Here is a 21,628-nt window from a genome sequence, read left to right as displayed (position 1 = left end):
TCTAAGATGCGTATTGTTGCGAAAAAAACAACAGAAATTTGACTCAAGACGAAGTTTCTTTATATTACCAAACATTATCTCTTGGCATCTGTCTGTCCGAACGACGTTCACTGATTGGTGGTTGATGTAGATAGTTTCCACTGAGGTGGCGTCTTCATTGATTTTATACAAAAGAAGGTTGATCCGGCTATCCGTAATAAACTTTCTTCAAAGTGCAAAACTCAATCGTAAATAGCGAATTTGATAGCGCGTCGGAGGGAGATGATGCAGTAAATTTGAATGGATGGGATCACTAACAGCAACCCAGCTACCACGTCAAACCCGATGCCACCGAAACAGTTCATTAACGCAATTAACTCTTTTTTCCCATCAAATGTTGGTCCTGAGAAGAACCATTTTTCATCTCCCAATGCGCCTTTCCAATAACTAACTGCATCCAAACGCTTGTCGGCACCTTGCGTTGAAACTGTCCGACCGCCACTTGATGATTTTTCGCTAAGCCTCCAAAATTTGGAATAAATTTTCCGCATTGCCACTGCCACCCACGCCTTCGTGCTGCTGTGTCCGCTCCGCTGCATCGAATGTCGAACCGCTCTTTGTGGAATCCCGATCAAAATGGCTCGCGCGCGCCGAACAGCAGCTTTCTTGTATTTAATAAATTAAGCCCGTTAGCCCCGCCTCTTTGTGATCTGACGTGGGTGTAAATATAATAGGCTCTCATAACGGTTATTGAAGGGGCGGGGCTAATGGAATTACTTGATTAGATATAAGAAAGCTGGTTTTTCGGCGCGCGCGAGCCATTTTGATGGGGATTCCGCAGACAATGTCAGAGCATGTTATTTGCCACTGCCTTGCAAGCGGGAAAAAATGCAACAAAAATAAGTAAGAGATTTTAAGAAATTAGGTTTTACGTAAAACAAATCAAAACAATGCACGTTACACTTTTTAGCGAAGAGTCCTAGTTGGAAAACGCATCATAAGTGAAAATTTTTTTGTTTTGCACTTTTTTCCCCAAGCAATTTTGTCAAAAATCCAAAACCCAAATATACAAGAAAGGCAAAGTATTTTTCACGCTAATCACGCCATAATCTAACACATGAGATTCAAAATAATTATTACCAATGGGAAAAGGTATATCTTTGTCGTCATTTTTCAACGAATTATAACTGAAAATCCATCTTCCACTCGAAACTTACGATCTGTTCGTAAAAAACCGTTCTCAAATTGACATTTCAATTTTTATGGCTCAAATTCATCTGGGGGATTACTAGGTAGTAAATATAGTCACTACATGGGAAATAATAAGTAGAGCTCTTGTTGATAAACAGAAAAACATATAATTTGTTGGTGGCCATATAATTGCCACTGCCTTATAAATAATTAAACTGCTCTTTGCGGAATCCCGATCAAAATGGGTCGCGCGCCGGAAGCAGCTTTCTTGTATTCAATAAATTAAGCCCGTAAATTTGAATGGATGTTTTAAAAAAGGTGTTTATGATGTCTATATTTACTATATGGGGCGATATGGCCACCCCTCGTGGCAAGACGAGCAAGAACCAAAAATTATGTCCATAATGTGCTGCATTTATTTAGAACGCTGGTAGCTGGTAGCTCCTCATTTCATCTGGTCATATAAAAGTTGTTTTAAATCATCCCTGATTCAGGTAGAAACTGTTTTGATGATTTTGTAAATGCATTTAAGGGTTCTTCTTCTTCTATGGCTCTACATTCCAACTGGAACTTGGCCTGCTTTTCAACTTAGTAGTCTATTAGCATTTCCTCAGTTATAAATTAAAAGCTTTTCAATGCCCGCCATTGTCTGAGTATGTATCTTGAGTTTGGCACAATGGATGCGCTATGCCCAGGGTGTCGAGAAAGTTTACAACCCGAAAACATCCTAGAATGGACCGAGAATCGAACTCGCAATCTCCGGATTGGGAATCCTACGCCTTTGCTTGCAAGACGATCTTGCCTCACTTTTCCCTACCCAAAACTAACAACCCTTTTTTATAACAAATATGTTTTACTCACAAACATATATATTTTGACATAAAAATATTTATTTTTAAATTAAAATGGAAAAATTTGAATATCTGCTTGATACCAACTGCAAAAGACTGCAAAATACTTTGGGAGTGAAACATTTATTACGTAGGGGATCTCCCATAGAAACATTTTTTTTTTCATATTTTTCCATAAGGAGTAAAATGAATGGTCTCTCGACATCTGCTCCGATAAATACTAAGGAAATTTCCAAAAACATATTCTGATGACAATTTAGACATTCGAAACTGCATAAACTTTGGATATTTCATATAAAAATCGTGATTTTTTAAAGATTTTTATTATTTTGAGTTTGACTCACATCGGTTGGTAGCTCGAACTTTAGGCTTTTCGAAATTCTGAACAAAAACCTTTAGGTTTCCAAATGATTCTTGGGTTTCTATGCGGATACGAACACAGACCATTTCATTTTTATTATATAGATTTCTGAAATAAGAAAAAGTTTCACAATCTGGGCCTAGTGGTCATGCGGTTAACAGCGCTGATCATCTGAGTGTTTTGTGGAGTATATGTAAGGGAAAGTGGGGAGACTTGAACCCCCTTGTTTAACAGAGAACTAAAGTAGTTTTGTTCTAGCGTATGTTTAGGATAGATCCTCTAACAAATGATCATTATGCAGTAATTAATTTTGAGTAATTTCTCACAACATTGACCAAATATACAAAACAATCTGTACTCATAAAAATATCAACATTCTGTACAATTTGAGTATATTTAGATTTTAAGTTCTAATATGGAGATATTGCTCTCGCATACATAAAAAAGCGAAAAAAATCGAAAAACTTTAAATTATTTCTTAGGTTTTTTAAAGTCTATCCAATTTTCTCGAGTCCCATAATAAAACTTATTGATGACTACGTACAGACGGAGAGAATTTATATATGTATATATATATATATATATATATATATATATATATATATATATATATATATATATATGTATATTGATGGAAAAGTATTTACAGAATCAGAGATCAACTTTCTATTTTTATCAAATTCTTGGTGAGGGATCAATTCTCCCGAATATTTTTAAATTTGTTTTTGTTAGTATTCCCAGAAATCGATTGTGTATCAATAACAACAAATATTTACAGGCTATCATTATTCAGTAAAGTTAAATAATGTGTTTTTCAGAGAGACTGTGAGAAAAAACACCAAGATCGGTGTACAGAACCATATCGTAAATGAGAAAAGAAGGTCAAGTCTTCTCGTCTCTCCAAGCATTTTGTGTATAATGCAGTGAGGATTCGATTCCCGCTAAAGTATTAGTATTGGGAACTCTGCCATAAGCGAAACATTTATCACTGTTAAGTAAATTATTTTGAGCTTTTTAGTGGAATGTCTTCACTTGTCATAAGACGAGGTTGTGCAATGCCATTTAATTCCACCACTTAATTGTACCTTGACAGATACGTATTTCGACCTCAACAGTAAGGTCGTCTTCAGTGTCTCGTACTTGACTCGACTTAGTCGCATTTGTAATGCTAATAAAATACACGTAAGTATAATGTTTCAAGCATGCGTGACAGTACCACTTTGATGTATGAAGTCACCAGCCTGGTATGATAACGGTGGTGGTATTGGTAGTAGTCTGGAAACCGCGATGCATCACAGATCTTTTTTGTTGGTTCCGAAATAGACACTGTGGGATATTTATTGGAAACGGGATAATTAGATTAAAAATCAACAAACAAATACCTATTTAATATTTATGTATTGATCATCCAGTTTTGGTATTATAACTGTATCAGCCACACAGAGGTATCCTCTTGGAAACATCATGGTTGTCGCAATATGACCGCTGCCTTTCAGTGGAGTGCACAGTGTTTTCTAACCCAGGAATTCGTGATCGAAAATGTTTTGGCCATGAAAAGTTGATTTTAGAGTCTCAGTGACTTCGGAGAAAAGTTTCAGTATGTTAAGCTCCATATTCTGGAAAAAATTTTTTTTTGACTAATCCCCCTAAAAGTGATATGGAAATTCTCTTTCCTCCAATTATGAAGATACATCATTGGTGTCTTCGAGAAAGTTGTAGAAAAAGTTTCTAGGAAAAATTTTGCTGTATAAATTTTATTTCTATCTGCTATACTGCCGTTATACGCATAACTGTCCCATGTTACCTTTGATGAAAAAATCCAAACTCGAGTCAATTTGTCCCACCAATTTATAAAATCGATTCTATCTTAAAATTTAACAAATATTTTTGGGATGTTATGACCGTAGGCAACACTTTTCCAGGACATAAAACGAATCCCTACTTATTTAAACGGTTTTTAGCCTCTATTATTATCAGACAACAACTTCATTTTTTCAGTGGGACAAATTGACTCGAGTTTGAGATTTTTCATCAAGGGTAACATGGGACAATTATGCGTAGAAGGGCAGTATAGAAGTCGAGATATGGGTCGTTATTTATGAACGACCACCAAAAACCGGTTTTTCACGATACTTTCGTCAATATATTTTTTAGATTTTTCAAATGTTCTACAAAGATGTCCGACGCGATAAAAAACATGAACCTTTCGAAGACAGTTTCTTCTTATTTTCAATATTGACGAAGTTATTGACAATATTCGGTTCAAAATTGAGCATTTTGACATTAACTGCATACATGTAGGGGCAAAATGGGGCAGAATTTTATTTAGGTAATTGAAAGTATAACTCATGCTCTAATGGTTGGATTGCAACATATATGTGACATAGCTTGACATAAGTACGTATGAACATCTTTTTCTTCTTCTTCTTGTTATATATAAAAAATGAATTGGTCTGTATTCCGCATAACTAAGAAACGGCTGGATAGATTTTCTTCATTTCTTCAGCAAATTTGTTTATCAACATGTCCGACGGATTTACAGAATATTTTCTCATGTAAGAATCTCGACCAAAATTGAAAAAAAAAAAAATGAAAAATTGAAAATAACATTTGGATGGAATTCTCGCCTACTGTGCAGGACAACATCTGCAGTGTCATCTTTAGTCTTTACACTTACGCCAGACCTATGATTTAGCCAAATACAAAATTTGCTAAATGATTATGCATGGATGTTTTACAGAACTGACATGAATTTCAAATTCCGCGGGAAGAAACCACGTGCAATTAAAAAAAAATCATCAAAAAGTCACGTAAAAAGCGACCCCAGTGTTTTTGGGCAAATTGTATTATTTTAGAAATCACCATATAGCCAGGAATGCTGATGAGAGGAAATGCAGTATCGGGTAAATCAGTAATCTTTATTGAATGGAAACTATGGTTAGCGATGCCTCAAACATCATAAGTTTAAATATAATTTTATGAAAGCAATTCGAAGGTACTTGTTTTACCTATTTACTTTTCGAAATATCCCGGAATAATAAAAAGCCGGTTTGCTACGTCTAAAACATCACAATATTGCAAAACAGGTTAACAGAAAAGTGTTCCAAAAATTTTAGTTTATTTCTTTTCATTTAGAATTCTCTGGAAATACCAATATCCCAATATATTGGTATTTCTCTGTAAAATATCCGTCGATTCGATAATCATTTTCAAAATTTGGACATTAAAACAAGACATAGGTCTGGCGTAAGTGTTATTATCATGAACTAGATGACCCGGCAGACGTTGTCTTGCACAGTAGGTGAGAATGCGTGTTGTTTTATGCCTATACAAAATACCCATACAAATTCTAATATGAATTTTTCATATTTTTTCAGTTTAAGTCGTGACTTTTACATAAGAAAATATTATGTAAGCCCATCGGAAATTGTGATTTGAACCCAGCCGTTTCTTAGTTATGCGGAATACAGACCAATTCATTTTTTATATATAACAAGTAGAAGAAGAAAACATATCCATACGGTACTTACGGAAAGCTAAGTCACATATATGTTGCAATGCAACCGTTAGTGCATGAGTTATACGTTCAATCTCCTAATTAAAATTCTGCCCCATTTTGCCCCTACATGTATGCAATTAATGTCAAAATGCTCTTTTTTGAACCGAAAATCGTCAATAACTTCGTCAATATTGAAAATAAGAAGAAACTGTCTTCGAAAGGTTCATGTTTTTTTTTATCGCGACGGAGATCTTTGTAGAACATTTGAAAATCTAAAAAATATTTTGACGAAAGTATTGTGAAAAACCTGTTTTTTGGTGGTCGTTCATAAATAACGACCCATATCTCGACTTCTATAGCAGATAGAAATAAAGTTTATACAGCAAAATTTTTCCTAGAAACTTTTTCTACAACTTTCTCGAAGACACCAATGATGTATCTTCATAATTGGAGGAAAGAGAATTTCCATCTCACTTTTAGGGGGATTAGTCAAAAAAAATTTTTTTCCAGAATATGGAGCTTAACATACTGAAACTTTTCTCCGAAGTCACTGAGCCTCTAAAATCAACTTTTCATGGCCAAAACATTTTCGATCACGAATTCCTGGGTTAGAAAACACTGTGGAGTGGATTGATTTGCATAAATAATAATCAGCATGCCAAAGTTGATAATCGTCACTGTTACTCTATTCGAAAACCAAAATACTTGCCCTACTTAATACCAACAATATTTAATTTTTGCGACCGTTTTTACGTTAGACGATAAAGAATTATTGGGATTTGAAAGTAAGCCAATTTGGCCTTTCATCAGACTTGAAAGAACCTAAATATGTTCAGCTCATAAAGGGATCATTTCCCCCGATATGGGGATCAAGTTTTGAAAATGACAAATTCTATCTTTTAGAGAATTCGATTTGAAAAAAATTATTTCGTCCAATGATGTTTTTGAATAACTATAATTAAATTTATCACCAAGTCCATCTTAAATCGTAACAATTTAAGCATTTTACATCGAGAAACATCAGTAACAAAAAGTGGGGATCATGTGTGTCCAGTTTCCCCTAAATATCGCATGACATATCACATTGAAAATGAGTTTCAGTTTTGAAAAGGATCACTTACATTTCCATTACTTTTGTTCCAAAAATTGAGGTTAATATTATTACCTTATTATCAGCAGATCTTAAATTAGGGTAGAATGGCAAATTGTGGACCCCTCCCAACTCAATAGCGGAGCTTTTAGGTAAAATTACATTATTATAACGTAATATGAGCATCATCCTATGGAATTTCAACAGAAGAACCTAACTTACACTCCAACATTCACCTAGATTCGAACTCTGTACGGTTGATGGATTTTGATTAAATGAAGTTGATTTAATTTTCCATTTTAATAAACTTGTTGAGATTTTCAGTTCGTAAAAGTGACATGATGGTAAATACGCCCAAACCGCGTTTGATAGATTCTAATGCATTTCTTGTTAAGAACCTACAAACATCTGTATGAACTGGGCTTATGCAAAATTGCTCGGAAATGTTCGTCTTTTTGTATGTATTTATTTATCTATGTATCTATGTATTTTCTTCTTTTCTCTTTTTACGATTGTGATATTTTGAAAATTGGTCAATCCGTTCGTGGGTTAATTCGTGACACAGGAAATCTCAACACTTTTTTTACATAAATTATCCAGACAATATACTCAAAGAACTTCTTTGGAATGAGTATATTATAATGAATTTTATTACAAGCAAATTTACTCATGGAAGTAACTATTTAACTCACGGCAGATTTTTAATTGTCGAACAAATTATTCCATTTGTTGCCCACCAAAATCAGATACATACCGACATTCCTTTCCATTCGATTTTTAGGAGCAACTTCTCTGGAACCCAACTGCATTCGGGTCGCACGAGATCGATTCATTTTCGACGCAATGCAGCCGAAACGGACAACATGCATGCATTATTTTATTAGCCCTGCAATAAAATTTCATGGTTCGAAAGCTCCTCGGACAATTTGGCGGTCTCCTTTGGCTGCCAGCACGTCTCCACCGTATTTGTTCAACCAGTACATATTGAGGAACGATCTGAATCCAGTTATAGGGTTCCTTGCTGGTCGCGTGAGATTAATTACATAAAAATGAGGTAAATTATTTGCATTGCTCCTCTGTCTCTGGGGGGCCAGGTACCAATTTCGCGATGACAGCGCATCATATTTCGTCGACCGAAATCGTTTGCTTTAAGTGCCGTTTTAGTGGCAATCGGCGCAATTACAATTTTATTGGGACCATCATACTTACATATATGGCTGTTAGCTGCGTGGTGAATGGCTGATCGTCGAGTAGATACGTTCCAATGATACCGTCTCATCGTTCGTTGGAGTAGAGTGGTTGGTAATTAATAATTTATGTATTCCGATCGTTTTTATACTGCTTTAAGAGCGGTTCTCAACCTTTTTTTTCACGAGGCACGCTGTTTGAGGTGTCCCTGACATTAGGCTGACAATGTGTCGATAAATTCAACCAACTTCGATCTGGTAAAACGTAATCATATTCTTGCCAGAAATTGAAAAACATATTGGTGAATTGATTTACTAGTTGAGCTGACAGTGTTATTGTGCCATTTTACAAAATTATTAAAAATGATGTTACACCTGGTTTCAGCCCAATTAAAAATTAGCTATTGAATTGAAGTTACCTTTATTAATCATCTCCCGTTATCCATGGATAAATGCCTCAGAATATACCTTAAATGGAGAACTGCTGCTCTAAGATACTGCGTTTTAGTGCTTGGGTGATGGTAAATGCAAGTCGCTCGTTCATGCGAGAGGTTACGTCAGCGTTGCATGGTAATCTTCGAATGTCGTAGTCTACTGCACGGTCATGTCGGGGCAGCCAATCCGTAGAATAACAGAACTATGCAGCTTGAAGTGGATGCTTACTATTCTAAGAATGTGCCATTGGAACGCACCTTAAAATCAATTCCAACACCGTGCAAGTAGAAAAATGAGAACTTCCCGAGAGTTGTTTGGGATGGGGGCGCGTATGACGATGTGTGTATGTATGAACAGAACACGGTAGAAGGCCTTAGCAGAATGATTGGCAAAAGGTAAAATGAGTGAGAGAACAATTGAATTGTCGCAATTAATTTGACGCCGATGTCGATACCATGGAATGATAATTGATTCTCAATATTTAGATTGATTCAAAGCTACAGTGTGCAGAATCAGGTGCAGTTTATCCGAGACGAGCCAGCATCGGGCTGAAAATTTCGTTAATAAAGAGTAAAAAAGTTTTTCTCATAAGATCGATCAAGTATTGGAATTATACTGCTCACAACCGCATATTTGTCGCAACTGAATGGGAAATCCAGCAAAGATGGGACTGATATGCGATCATAGGCAGTATAGCTCTATTACATTAATAACATGCATTTGTAAATAATTAATATTCATTATTTATCATAGATAGAAATCTAAAACGTTATGCAAACACAACATTAATTTGAAGCACATTTAAATTGTTGCCAAGTGAGCTGTTGTTTGACCCAAAAGTTTTGCATGACGATTGTGAATTGCGGGCAATCGGTCAATTAGTAGAGACTGCAGGTCGCTGTGTGCCATGCTCGAGACTACACCCAACCAAGGATTGTTAGATTTTCTAACAATTCTGTATAAGAATCTACCAATACATGTATAAGAACCGGGCATATGCGAAATTGTTAGATTCTTATACAAAAATGTAAGAAAAGCTTACAACATTGTTAGATTCTTATACAATATTTGTATAAGAATCTAGCAATTTCGCATATGCCCAATTCTTATACAGGTTTTGGTAGATTCTTATACATAATTGTTGGAAAATCTAACAACCGCCGGTTGGGTGTACTGGTCGCATATCTGCGTGCATGTTTTTTTTTGTCATTTATGTTGATGAAACCAATTTTGACAGGCTTCGCGATTTGAAGAAATTTTTGTTGGTAGCAGCCTCATTGTACAATTGTATTGAAAAAAATATTCAGTGGTCAGGTGACTTCATAATCGGTCTGTCACAGTTTGACTCATTTGCCAATAACCATTCCAGAAACTGAACTTCGAAATTTGTATGTTGGACTTTTAATTCAAATATGTCGACAAACGCATGATAACGCTGTCCGTTGTTGAGAGATTTATCTAATGGTTGATGGAGGTCCTTCGTAGGTAAGTTGGAGAAAGCATCAGTCTACTGTGGGTCGGGAGCTTAAATCCCATCTAGGGAAATCGGAAATCTCCAAATAAATCTTCACAAGCCGTACATATACACAGCGAATTTTCATTCATTTATTTAGTTAGTTTAATTTAATCTGTTTATTAACACTGAATCAACAATTTTACGCCACAATACACGGTTCGAGGCCGCATCTCTCCACCATCGAATGCGCCCCACGCTTGCCAAGTCGTTTTGCATCTGGTCTGCCCACCTCGCTCGCTGCGCTCCACGCCGTCTTGTACCTGCCGAATCGGAAGCGAACACCATCTCTGCAGGGTTGCTGTCCGGCATTCTTGCAACATGCCCTGCCCATCGTACCCTTCCGACTTTAGCTGCCTTTTGGATACTGGGTTCGCCGTAGAGCTGGGCGATCTCGTGATTCATTCTTCACCGCCACACACCGTCTTCTTGTTGCTTCACGTTTCAGGCGGGTGTACAGTTCTGCCACCTGTGCAAATGTTCGGCCGACAATGTCCATATCATCCGCAAAACAAATAAATTGGCTGGATCTGTTGAAAATCGTACCACGGCTGTTATACCCGGCTCTCCGCATGACACCTTCTAACGCAATGTTGAACAACATGCACGAAAGTCCATCACCTTGTCTTAGTCCCCGGCGCGATTCGAACGAATCTTCACACAGTTTTGCACACCATCCACCGTTGCTTTGATCAGTCTGGTAAGCTGCTCTCGTCCATAATTTTCCATAGCTCCACGCGGTCTATACTGTCGTATGCCGCCTTGAAATCATTGAACAGATGGTGCGTTGGGACCTGGTATTCACGGCATTTTTGAAGGATTGCCGTACAGTAAAGATCTGGTCCGTTGTCGAGCGGCCGTGAACGAAGCCGGCTCAGTAGTTTCTCACGAACTTATTCACTATTGGTGACAGACGTTGGAAGATGATCTGGATATCACTTTGTAGGCGGCATTAAAGATGGTGATCGCTCGACAGTTCTCACACTCCAGCTTGTCGCCTTTCTTGTAGATGGGGCATATAACCCCTTCCTTCCACTCCTCTGTTCAGTTTCCTAGATTTTGACTATCAGTTTGGGCAGGCAAGTGGCTAGATTTCCGGGTTCATCTTGATGAGCTCAGCTCCGATACCGTCCTTACCAGCTGCTTTATTGGTCTTTAGCTGTTGAATGGCATCCTTAACTTCCCTCAAAGTGGGGGCTGGTTGGCTTCCATCGTCCCCTGAATTGCGGTAGTCATCTCCTCCGCTGCCTTGACTTTCACTGCCTGTACTCTCAGTGCCATTCAAATGTTCCTCGTAGTGCTGTTTCCACCTTTCGATCACTACACGTTCGTCCATCAAGATGCTCCCATCCCTGCACAATTCGTTGAGCTTCTGACAGAACTCGCGTGTTTCTTGAGAACGTCACAGCGGTCCCATATCCTCGCACTCCGCTTCCTCCAGGCGGCGTTTCTTCTCCTGGAAAAGGCGGGTTTGCTGTCTCCGTTTCCGTCTATAACGTTCCACGTTCTGCCAAGTACCTTGCTACAGCGTGACCATCCGCGCTGCGTCCTTCTCCTCCAGAATCTGTCTGCACTCTTCACCGAACCAATCGTTCCCTTGACTACGTCCCACATATCCGACGTTGTTTTTCGCTGCGTCGTTAGTGCCTACTTTGACTTTATTCCAGCAGTCCTCAAGAGCGGTCCCATCGAGCTCACCCTCTTCCGGAAACGCGCGCTGCCTCGAGACACAGTTTTATTGCATTGTAATCTGTATTTTTGTCCAACAGACTTTTTCAGCGCAATGATCTATTGAGCCAAACGACTTTTTCGGCAAAATTACCAGTTCAGCCAAACGACACTATCGGCTGTATGTCTCTTTCAGCTGAATGGCAAACAACCATTTCGGCCTATTTCGGTTTGTTGGATCAAATGTTATACTTGGTCAAACATTTTTCGGCCTTATGACGCACACCCACCACTTTTGGCCCAACATCCCTTCCCCATTCGGCAGAATTTTACAAATTGATGCGCGTGATGTCAAAAACTGTCGGCGCACGCCTCTATTTTTGGGAGAAAATGAATGAAACAGGGACTACAACAACGGAAGTTTAGGCACTGCAGGGCGATGTTAACGAAATGGTTGGTTCAATGAGAAGATCCAGCGGGTAAGAGACGAAAAAATTCCGCCACAAGTCGGATTATAGTGGCTATTTACCGATACAATAAAAAATGGAACGGTGTGCAGCAAGGACAGGTGAGAATCGAATCCAGGCACCACGAACAATGTATAATATCTGAAGTGCGGGAGACCTTCAATGGCTTGCGGTACAGGACTGTGCCAGCACCCGCTAAGTGCAGTTAACGAGCGGGAAATTTGGTGATAGACATAATTATAGTGGCAGTCAAGTGGAAGAAGCACTTAGAGGATTTGTTGAACGGTGTAAACAGTGCAGTTAAGAAACTGCTGTGGAACCAGTTGATTGAATGGCATGCCCGATCTATAAAAAAGGCCACAGACTAAAGTGTACCAGTCAATGAGAAGAATTTAGCTGTGGCAGAAACAGGGTTTTACGGCGAAACTTTTAAGGCTCATGCAACGCTTGATGGCTGGTGATCAAATATAAGGATTGTAGACGAAGTGTCAGCTTCATTTATGACCTTGGATGGATTAAAGCAGAGTAATGAGCAACTGTTCAACATTGCATTGGAGATTGTTTTAGTTTGTTCAGGATTTTTTTTACCTAGAACGCTTGTGACATGGTACAATGACGTTTTCCGTCATGTAAAAACACGTAATGCTGCTGCAAAAAGGGCGGGCCTTCGACGTCTTACGTAACCAGCTTAGGTCCTGCAACATGCAGAAGGAAATGAAATTTGCTTTGTATAAAACTGTGATTTTATCTTTCAGCGATCCTGATTACACGTGGTGGATTCAGAAGGGGGGTGGGGGTGGTTGGAGGACCTGAACATTCGGAGAAACATCACCCAAGACCAAGTGAAGAACTAGCCTAAAATTTAAAATACACTCAATGTCCTTAACGGTGGTAGAATACCACGAACGGTGGTAGAATACCACGGTGGTAGAATACCACGATACCACGATGATGTTTAGTTTAGTTCCCCATACAGGGCTGGTAGCAAGTCACTTTTTAGTGACTTGGTCACTATTTTGAGCCTAGTCACTAAAAAGTCACTATTTGCATCCAAAAGTCACTAAAGTCACTATTTTTCGGAAAATGGTCACTAAAGTCACTATTTTCGCACCGTCGTTTGCGAGAAAAAAGTTTAAATTAAAATCATTTGTACCTTCCATTATCATCAACCAAATCAAATGTAAATCTGTTAGCTATATTAAATATATAAAGTTTTAGAAATTGCTCCAAGGGCAAAGCGCAGGATTGTTACGACTACGCGGATTTCGCGGTGTTTGCTGTTTTCGCGGATTTACATAACGGTTTTGAGGTTTCGTGCGGATTTAGTTTTGGGTGGAAATTTAATGAAAAAAGGAGCGTAGGCTTTTGTTTTTGATAGCAAAATGTCGTTGAGAAGGGACTCCACATTTGATGTCTATGCTTACCCAATTTTTTGGATATTTCCAAGCCATAATTGAATGCATTATACTCTTGAGCACTCGTTTAACAAGCATTATATGGGTAAGAACTTCATTTGTTGTCATTTTTCATCGTTTCTGACGTCAATTTTGACATAATGTGATATTTCTTAGTTTATGATTGATTAACCCGTCTACGACGAACTACACAGCATGATATTGTCGGCGTAGCATCACATTAGAATTCGGAAGTCGGGACTTCCGAACCGAACTTTCTTTCGAAGTTTTAGCTGATTGAAAACTAATTGATGTGGAAGTCGAGTCAAGTACGAGGCACTGAAGACGACCTTACTGTTGATGCCGAAATACGTATCTGTCAAGGTACAATCAAGTGGTGGAATTAAATGGGAAGTACAATGTTTTTTTTAATTATTAAAAATCGTATTTTAAAAATGTCATCATAATTTTGAATTCTTTAATTTTTTTTAACAATTTGTCCTAATAAAGATTCATAAGCTTTGTGATTCCAAATAATTTTCTGTCTAGTAATTGATTAGATCATTTTATTGCTTTTTTTTACCGAAGAACCGTGCTAATTTTTCAACGTGCCAAAACGAATGTTCACATGTCTAACTACATAAAAGTATAAGCGAAAGCCCAATCCAAAACATCGTTCTAGCACTCTTTCCTCATGCTTTTGTAATTTTAGTCTTTTCTTGATTTCTGATAGCAACATGATATCCCTAGTTTTCGATCTACTATGAGTTACACAGTGACAATACGAATGCACCTCAGCTCATACAAAAGTCACTATTTGGTCACTTTTTCTGCTTCTGAAAGTCACTATTTGGTCACTTTTTTCGTCATAGTTGGTCACTAAGTCACTATTTTGAACGGCATTTATCGCTACCAGCCCTGCCCATACTACTTTTTATAAAAAAATTGAACGGCCCGTGCTCAGTCAGTTTTTCTTAATTGGCTCAGGTTTCCGGAGGACTCGCAGCATGGGATGAAGTGGGAGTGGGCGTTGTGGTCGATTTTTTGACCACCCTACTTATCATCCATTGTGTTATAAATACGACACCAATATTACTGCAGAAATATGATGATCTTAATGCTCCAATGCTTCCAAAATTTTATTTGGCTGGTCAACTAAACTTTATCTTTAAAAGTTAAAAGTAATCGGCAGTTATTTCGAAAAGTCAACTTTTTTCGAAGTTGTTGCACTTTTTACAGCGGTTGCAATTCATTTCATAATTCCTAAGACTTTTCTTTCATGAAAGGCTGTCTCTCTCGTTTTGTTTTACGCGAATTTTTCAAGAAGTTTTTTTACACTGTTTTTTAAAAAAGGTAGGTAAACACATAGAAAGCCGCAAAAAATCGATGATGTGGTTTTAAACTGTTTTTTTTTAACCGTCTAAGACGAATTAAGTACTCTCCATGGAGTGTTTTTTTTAATTTTCGCTGGTTTTTTAGGCGGCACGTGTATTCTGCGTAAAAACAGCTTTCAGTTTTTTTGCTTTTTTCCCGTCTTTTGAAATCAATAAAATTAAACCTTTGTTAACCAGTGTTCTTTCCCTTTTCTCGTTTCAGACAAAGACCAGTGTGTTGCTTCTTCTCAGAAAAAGGTAAGTTTAGCAACTAAATGCAGATGTCGATCACGATTACCCGGTGACAAATTATTGTATTATCCAACGAAGACTGAAGTGACCTGTTCACTGGAGTATGATATTAGTGCTGTATAATGAACAGGTTGAAGTCGCTCGAAGTTTCTCCCGTCCTGCTAACTAGTTCTTTTTTTTGTCAGCAAATGGACATGAGCGGGATGGGGACAATTTTGAGCTACTTCAAGCTGCTTCAAGCCTATTGCATCGCTGCAACTCATGCTATCCCTACTTGTTTGTTGACCTCGGAGAATGAAAAACCCTAATGCGTAAGGAAAGAATAAGCAATAAGCATGCCTACGTTTTACGAATGTATATGAGTTGATCGAAAAGTGAAAGCAACCCTACACAAATACAGAAAAAAGGTGCCAGCAAGTCAAGAATTAGATGACTACTTGTATCAACACAACCGACGATAGAGATGAATAAGTCCCCACCTTGACCAAAAAGATGTCATCTATCTACTTGAGAACCCGAATTATAACTAAACTTATCAATATGGACCGTTTAACGAGACGAGCCAGCCTTGGGCTGAAAGTCTCTTTAATAAAGATAAAAAAATATATAGACCGGGAAGGTTAATCATTTGTCAAAATCTAGGACACTTTTCATTGCATACTCATCTTAGCAAACTCCTTAACGGCTTTCCCAGACCTCAGCGATTTCATCGCTGCGACGGCGACAACTAGTCTATCGCTGGGTCGCTGCAGGCAATGTTCTATTTACGCTTCCATATCAACGGCGACAGAAACGCTATCGCCAAGCGATAGAATCGCGTCGCGACTGTCGCGTCGCGTGTGTTTGGGGGAACCTTAACACACATGACCGTACGTGCCATTCTGCCATCCGGTTATTGTCAATAGTATACATGCTTTAAACAATATGTCGTCTTCAGACAACACATTTGAGACAAAATTGCAGAGATGTTTACACCAAAAGTCCTTGAAATAAGTATTTTTTTTTCAATTTAGATTTATTGTGCTTATTGACCAAATGATTGTTCGATATTGATCAATGCTATTGATACGTCTAAAGCACCCATTGCCTCTTCATCATTCTGGCAACAGTGACGCTTTGTCAATGAATAAAATCAACGTTGATAGGTGCTAAATCAGCTGTTCCAATTCGAACAGACGCGTACCTAATTAGCAATGGCTATTATCGGTACCCTTCCTAGCTCCGTTCCATTTGATTTGATCTCAGCCTCGATGCCAATCAATCGCGTGAGACGAGATACGTTCCGTGCCGTTATTGCTCTATTTGGGACGACAGTTTTATCAGGCCAGCGAACGTCACGCAGCGAAATATGTCTGCAGCACACAGAGCTTGATTTTGCCATTATCTTCCAGATTAACGATGATTAACCCATTTCTGACGATCGGTGATTTTTTTTTGCGTTGCCGTTCTCAGCTTATTTGACCTATATCACTTTTCATTGAAGTTTATTTCCGGCACTAGAACGTTGTCGCCTGCCCATAATGTACTTTCCCAGTGAGATTTCTGATATAAACATTGAGGAAATCAATAAATCCTTAGATAGATGATGTTTTGGAGCTACATCGGTAGAGTAAGTTAGTTAAGAGCTGTATTCCAAATTAAAATTTACTCTTATAATGGAGAAAAAAAGAGTGGAGTCTCAATAATATTTTTTTCTATTCTCTTACAACAAAGTTGTACTTATAGAAAGGCTATCCTTTTTTTTTAATTATGGGTCCTATACACCTCCGGTGGTGCAAAATGCTTGAAAGATCTCCATCCTGAGCGATGTGCAGCTATCGCGTTCCGTTCGGTAAGGACCAAATCCTAGTTGATCAAACGATATTGAATTGGATAATCATCGGCTATGGTTATAAAGAAGATGGTGCAATAATATAAGGTTGCTGTCTTGGCGGCATGTCTAAGAATGCAAATAAACGCAACGTTGGCTGGCAATATGTCTGACTTGATGTGTTCTGATGGGGTGCATCATAATTCGTAAATTTCCCACTGATCAATGATAGTACCCGTTGTCTAACGTCACTAACAAATTGCAAACGATTTCTCCGATCAAGCACATCAGCAACGAACAACAACAATTCCTAAACAGTTTCTAAGAGCTGTGATTGTTGAAAGATTCAGCCTTGCAGCGCACGCTATGTTTAAAGGCAACTATTATGCAAAGTGAATGCACCTCGGATGTTACGCCGTTAGAACACAGTTTTTGACCTCTAGTTTAAGGATCTGCATCGATTAAAATATTTCATCGGTGAAATTTTGACTTTTTTACTATTTAAGGTGATATTTTTAACCTAAAAACCATTTCTGATTTTTTTAAATTTTTTGAAACAAGTTATATAAAATCCAACCACTACATTTTTTTCCTGATGCTTTAAGGAACATTTTCATATAAAAACATTTTTCATATGATGAAAATAGTAGAAGTTATATTAAAATTACTGCCTGTCTTAATGTTGTTACGGTTTATTGTGAATAGATCTGTAGCCTTCCTTAGCCGTGCGGTAAGATGCACTGCTACACTGCAAGCCCATGCTGAAAGTGGCTGGGTTCGATTCCCGGTCTTGTGTAGGAAATATTCTCACCTTCCCTGGGCATAAAGTATCATCGTAACCTCATGATATTCGAATGCGAAAATGGTAGCTTGGACTAAAAACTTCGCAGTTAATAACTATGGAAGTGCTAAATGAACACTAAGCTCCGAGGCGGCATATGTCAGAGTGGTTGATGTAATGCCAATAAGAAGTATTATTAAATTTAAGAACATAATATCACTCTTTAACATTTCAAATCAACAAAAAATTAAAACTACGAACTAGTTCAAAGTAGTATTTATGTATGTTCTGTATTTCAAACTTGATTGAACCTCAATGGACGTCTGCATTATGTGACCACTGTTATATGCTCGCACCGTGAATAACAGTTTACGTGCATACTGTTCGTGGTTATCTGGCATTTTGTAGTTTTGGTAGATAGTATAGAAATTTCAGTGGATGGCTTCCGTTGTTTGCTCCGCATACTTTGTAAGGCCTCCCTGTGATGCGCTCTATTCAAGAACATGGAATTTCAAAATAAGAAATTTTCGGTGATTGGTAGCCCGGCTGCTATCCAACTGTAACAAAAAGCTGGTATGGCGTCTGAATAGAAGTCCAACAATGTTTTATTAAAACACCAACCAACTACCTGTAGTAGACTCTCCAATAGACTGGCCCAGGAAACAAAAAGTTGTCAAATTTCACGGGGCACCCCCCAGGTTTGTGTCTTTTGCTGAGAAAATCAATCTCTCAAAATTTCAGCTCAATCGGTTGTTGCATAAGGTGGCGCATTCGATTTGAAGTTTGTATGGGGATTTCAGTCAAAATATATAGGAAAATACACCTCCGTCACTCATTCAATCTAGAAATTGGTTCTGAATCCTCGATTGAGCTCAGAATTGCAAAAAGGGCAGTTGGTATGTTACAGAACAATTTCACAGAACATTGTACGATGCTTAAATGAACTTTTATATAGTTTTCAGCTGATGCAATTCGATCAATAAATCCAAAATTACACAATCCAGCTTCTAATAAATCAACCGAAAGCTAAGTAAGAGCTCATTTAATCATCGTACAATCTTCTGTGAAATTGTTCTGTAACATACCAACTGCCCTTTTTGCAATTCTAAGCTAAATTGAGCAATCAGAACCAATTTCCAGATCGAATGAGTGACGAAGGTGTATTTTCCTATATATTTTGACTGAAATCCCCATACAAACTTCAAATCAAATGCGCCACCTTATGCAACAACCGATTGAGCTGAAATTTTGAGAGATTGATTTTCTCACCATAAGACACAATCCTGGGGGGTGCCCCGTGGAATTTGACAACATTTTTTTCTCCCCATACTAAGCTGGGCCAGTCTACTCTCCAATACCTTGTAATAACCATTGCATTATTTTCCTTTCAAAACACCCCGTTTAACTAAAAGACTTCGCAATAACGCCCAGTGAAACCAAGTAGAGCGTGATGAGTTGCGTTGACCTCAGATTTGTCTGTATGGTTTTTTTTGCTACAGGGCCGAAGATTTGGTAGACCAATCCCACCAGCTAATGTAGTGCTGGAGGAGGATTTTTGTCTAAAATTGTGTCATAGTCCCCTCCTTCCAGAAAATGATTATGAGCCTGTCCAGCGTTAAATTCTGTTTCTATGGTAACAAGTGGTGCACGGTTGCTTCTTTTTAATAAACACGTATGAGATATGCAGTCACACAAGAATTCGCTATCGAAAAATGAAATATATGTTCGGTGTCAACAGTATTTTTAGTATAACTTCTGCTACTTTCATCATATGAAAATTGTTTTTATATGAAAATTTTCCTTCAAGTGTCAGGAAAAAAATGTGGTGCCTGGATTTTATATAACTTTCTCCAAAAATTAAAAAAAAAATCAGAATAGATTTTAGGTTAAAAATATCCCCTTAAATGGTCAAAAAGTCAAATTTTCACCGATGAAATATTTCAATCGACACGGATCCTTAAACTAGAGGTCAAAAACTTTGACCTACCGGCTTAACATCCGAGGTGCATTCACTTTGCATAATAGTTGCCTTTAAACATAGCGTGCAGCGCTTTTCCAATATTTAATGGTCAGTCAAACCTTTTGACTGCAGCGTACCAATTGCACAGTGGGTTTTATTGTGAAAATAATAGTGTGAGTTGGAAATAGAAAATTTGGGTAACAAATATATAATAGAAAAACATTCAAAGTTTCTTTGGGTTCAACATTTATTTGTTGTTGATTTGATTTTGATCTGAAACCAATTTTAGATTTACCAATTGAAGGAAGTTACCTGGAATAAACTTTGTTATATCTTCTCAGTGATTTCGAATTGTTACTTCCTGTCAGCTTACCAGTGTGCAGCGAATACTGGGATATATATGGAGCTAGATCATGAAAGAACTACATGTACAAACGGTTTGGCATCGACATCTAAAAGATGTTCGCTTTCCACATCCTATCGGGTGATCGGTCGCTCGAATCGTCTGGCGGCGGGCGGTGCCAGATCAACCGATGCGATGGCGGCATTCGAGCATTCATGTTCACGGTCTGTATCTGACAGACGGGAGGTCATGTTGAACGTTTTGCGATTTATGGGTACCATTTGGTATGGGAGGAATTGATTCTCATCGTGTAGACCGTAGAGGAAAAGCGCCGATCGGCAACGTCTGCCGATAGTTATGTCTAATGTGGCGGATGCGGTTGGATGACTTGTGAAGTAAGTGAACCTTTTGTTCCCACAAGTTCGATCGCGAAAGCCTCCGGCGGGTGATATACCAGCATAATGGCATAATTGGATTTGTATGCAAGTTAAATAGAAGATGGCCGTTAATTCGTTCTTGATACATAAATGCTTTGTATTGTGATTCAATTTAATGTATATGGGTATGGTCTGGTCGTATCCAGGACATCAAACATACTTTTTGAGATTTTGTCAAGTATAATTTTGGCAAATAAAAAAATAAAATTATCTCCATTTCTGATTTGCTTATTATTTTATGGTTATTTTATGGACGTCATGAACCTTGGGCCTGCTAATTTGTAACTTGTCGTCCACTTACCCTGCAATCGTGAACCTGACAAGTAGTCTATAGTACAACTTGTTAAAGTTTTTATTGGAAAGAAACAAAATTGTGAGCTTTGAAAAGGGAAGCCGCCTCGCCGGATAGGTTCTGGCAGCGTTGTTGGCCAAAGGCCGAGCCGTCCGATCTGGTAAAGTAACATAAGTGTGCTGGCCCTGAGGCAATTGATTCGGGGAGTCTCGGATGTCGGCTAGATGGGCTATTACACATGTCCGAGTAAACTCGTTGGCGATTTTACATATTTGCATTACAATTAATTGCATATTATTCAGCAACTTGGCCGTACGAAACATGTTTTATTGTTAAATAACTTGGCTGCGCATATTCACAGCACATGCTTCCGAAATGGACAAATTGATACAAATTGATATAATTTGCGAAAAATAATCCACGTGTCTTGGAGGGATTCAATCTCCTACTCTCTAGATAGGCGTGATTATCCCTACACAACAAGACCACCTAAAGAACACGTTTGCAAAAAAGCGATCAGAATTCGAGTAGTACCAACCTCCATCGCGGCACGATGGGTTACGCTGGGAAATTATGAGCAACAAATTATTTTCACCTTGGAGATGATATTTTAGCAGCAAAGTGTCGTCAGCTCAATTGTTGAAGCTTTATTTTGATGTTTGTTGCAATAGAGTGGCCCCACTACATTTTGAGATAAAGTTTTTAACTTCTGTATTTATAAAATGCTAAAATTCTACGAATTGCT

The 21,628-nt window shown here is 38.1% G+C and overlaps 1 protein-coding gene across 8 annotated transcripts in view; it reads left to right on the top strand.

Annotated features, from left to right (window-relative positions):
- Positions 1-21,628, top strand: part of LOC134213020 (protein spire) — a 575,819-nt gene that overhangs the window by 147,232 nt on the left and 406,959 nt on the right. For all 8 annotated transcript variants that reach the window (XM_062691477.1, XM_062691476.1, XM_062691474.1 and 5 more), the window contains one exon: positions 15,232-15,266. In XM_062691477.1, the coding sequence (XP_062547461.1) occupies positions 15,232-15,266 (35 nt within the window). The remainder of the gene's footprint in view (positions 1-15,231; positions 15,267-21,628) is intronic.

This window comes from Armigeres subalbatus, chromosome 2 (genome assembly GCF_024139115.2).
Source record: "Armigeres subalbatus isolate Guangzhou_Male chromosome 2, GZ_Asu_2, whole genome shotgun sequence".
Classification (NCBI taxonomy): domain Eukaryota; kingdom Metazoa; phylum Arthropoda; class Insecta; order Diptera; family Culicidae; genus Armigeres; species Armigeres subalbatus.
Note: the sequence above shows the minus strand (reverse complement) of the source record. Positions and strands in the feature narration are given on the sequence as shown.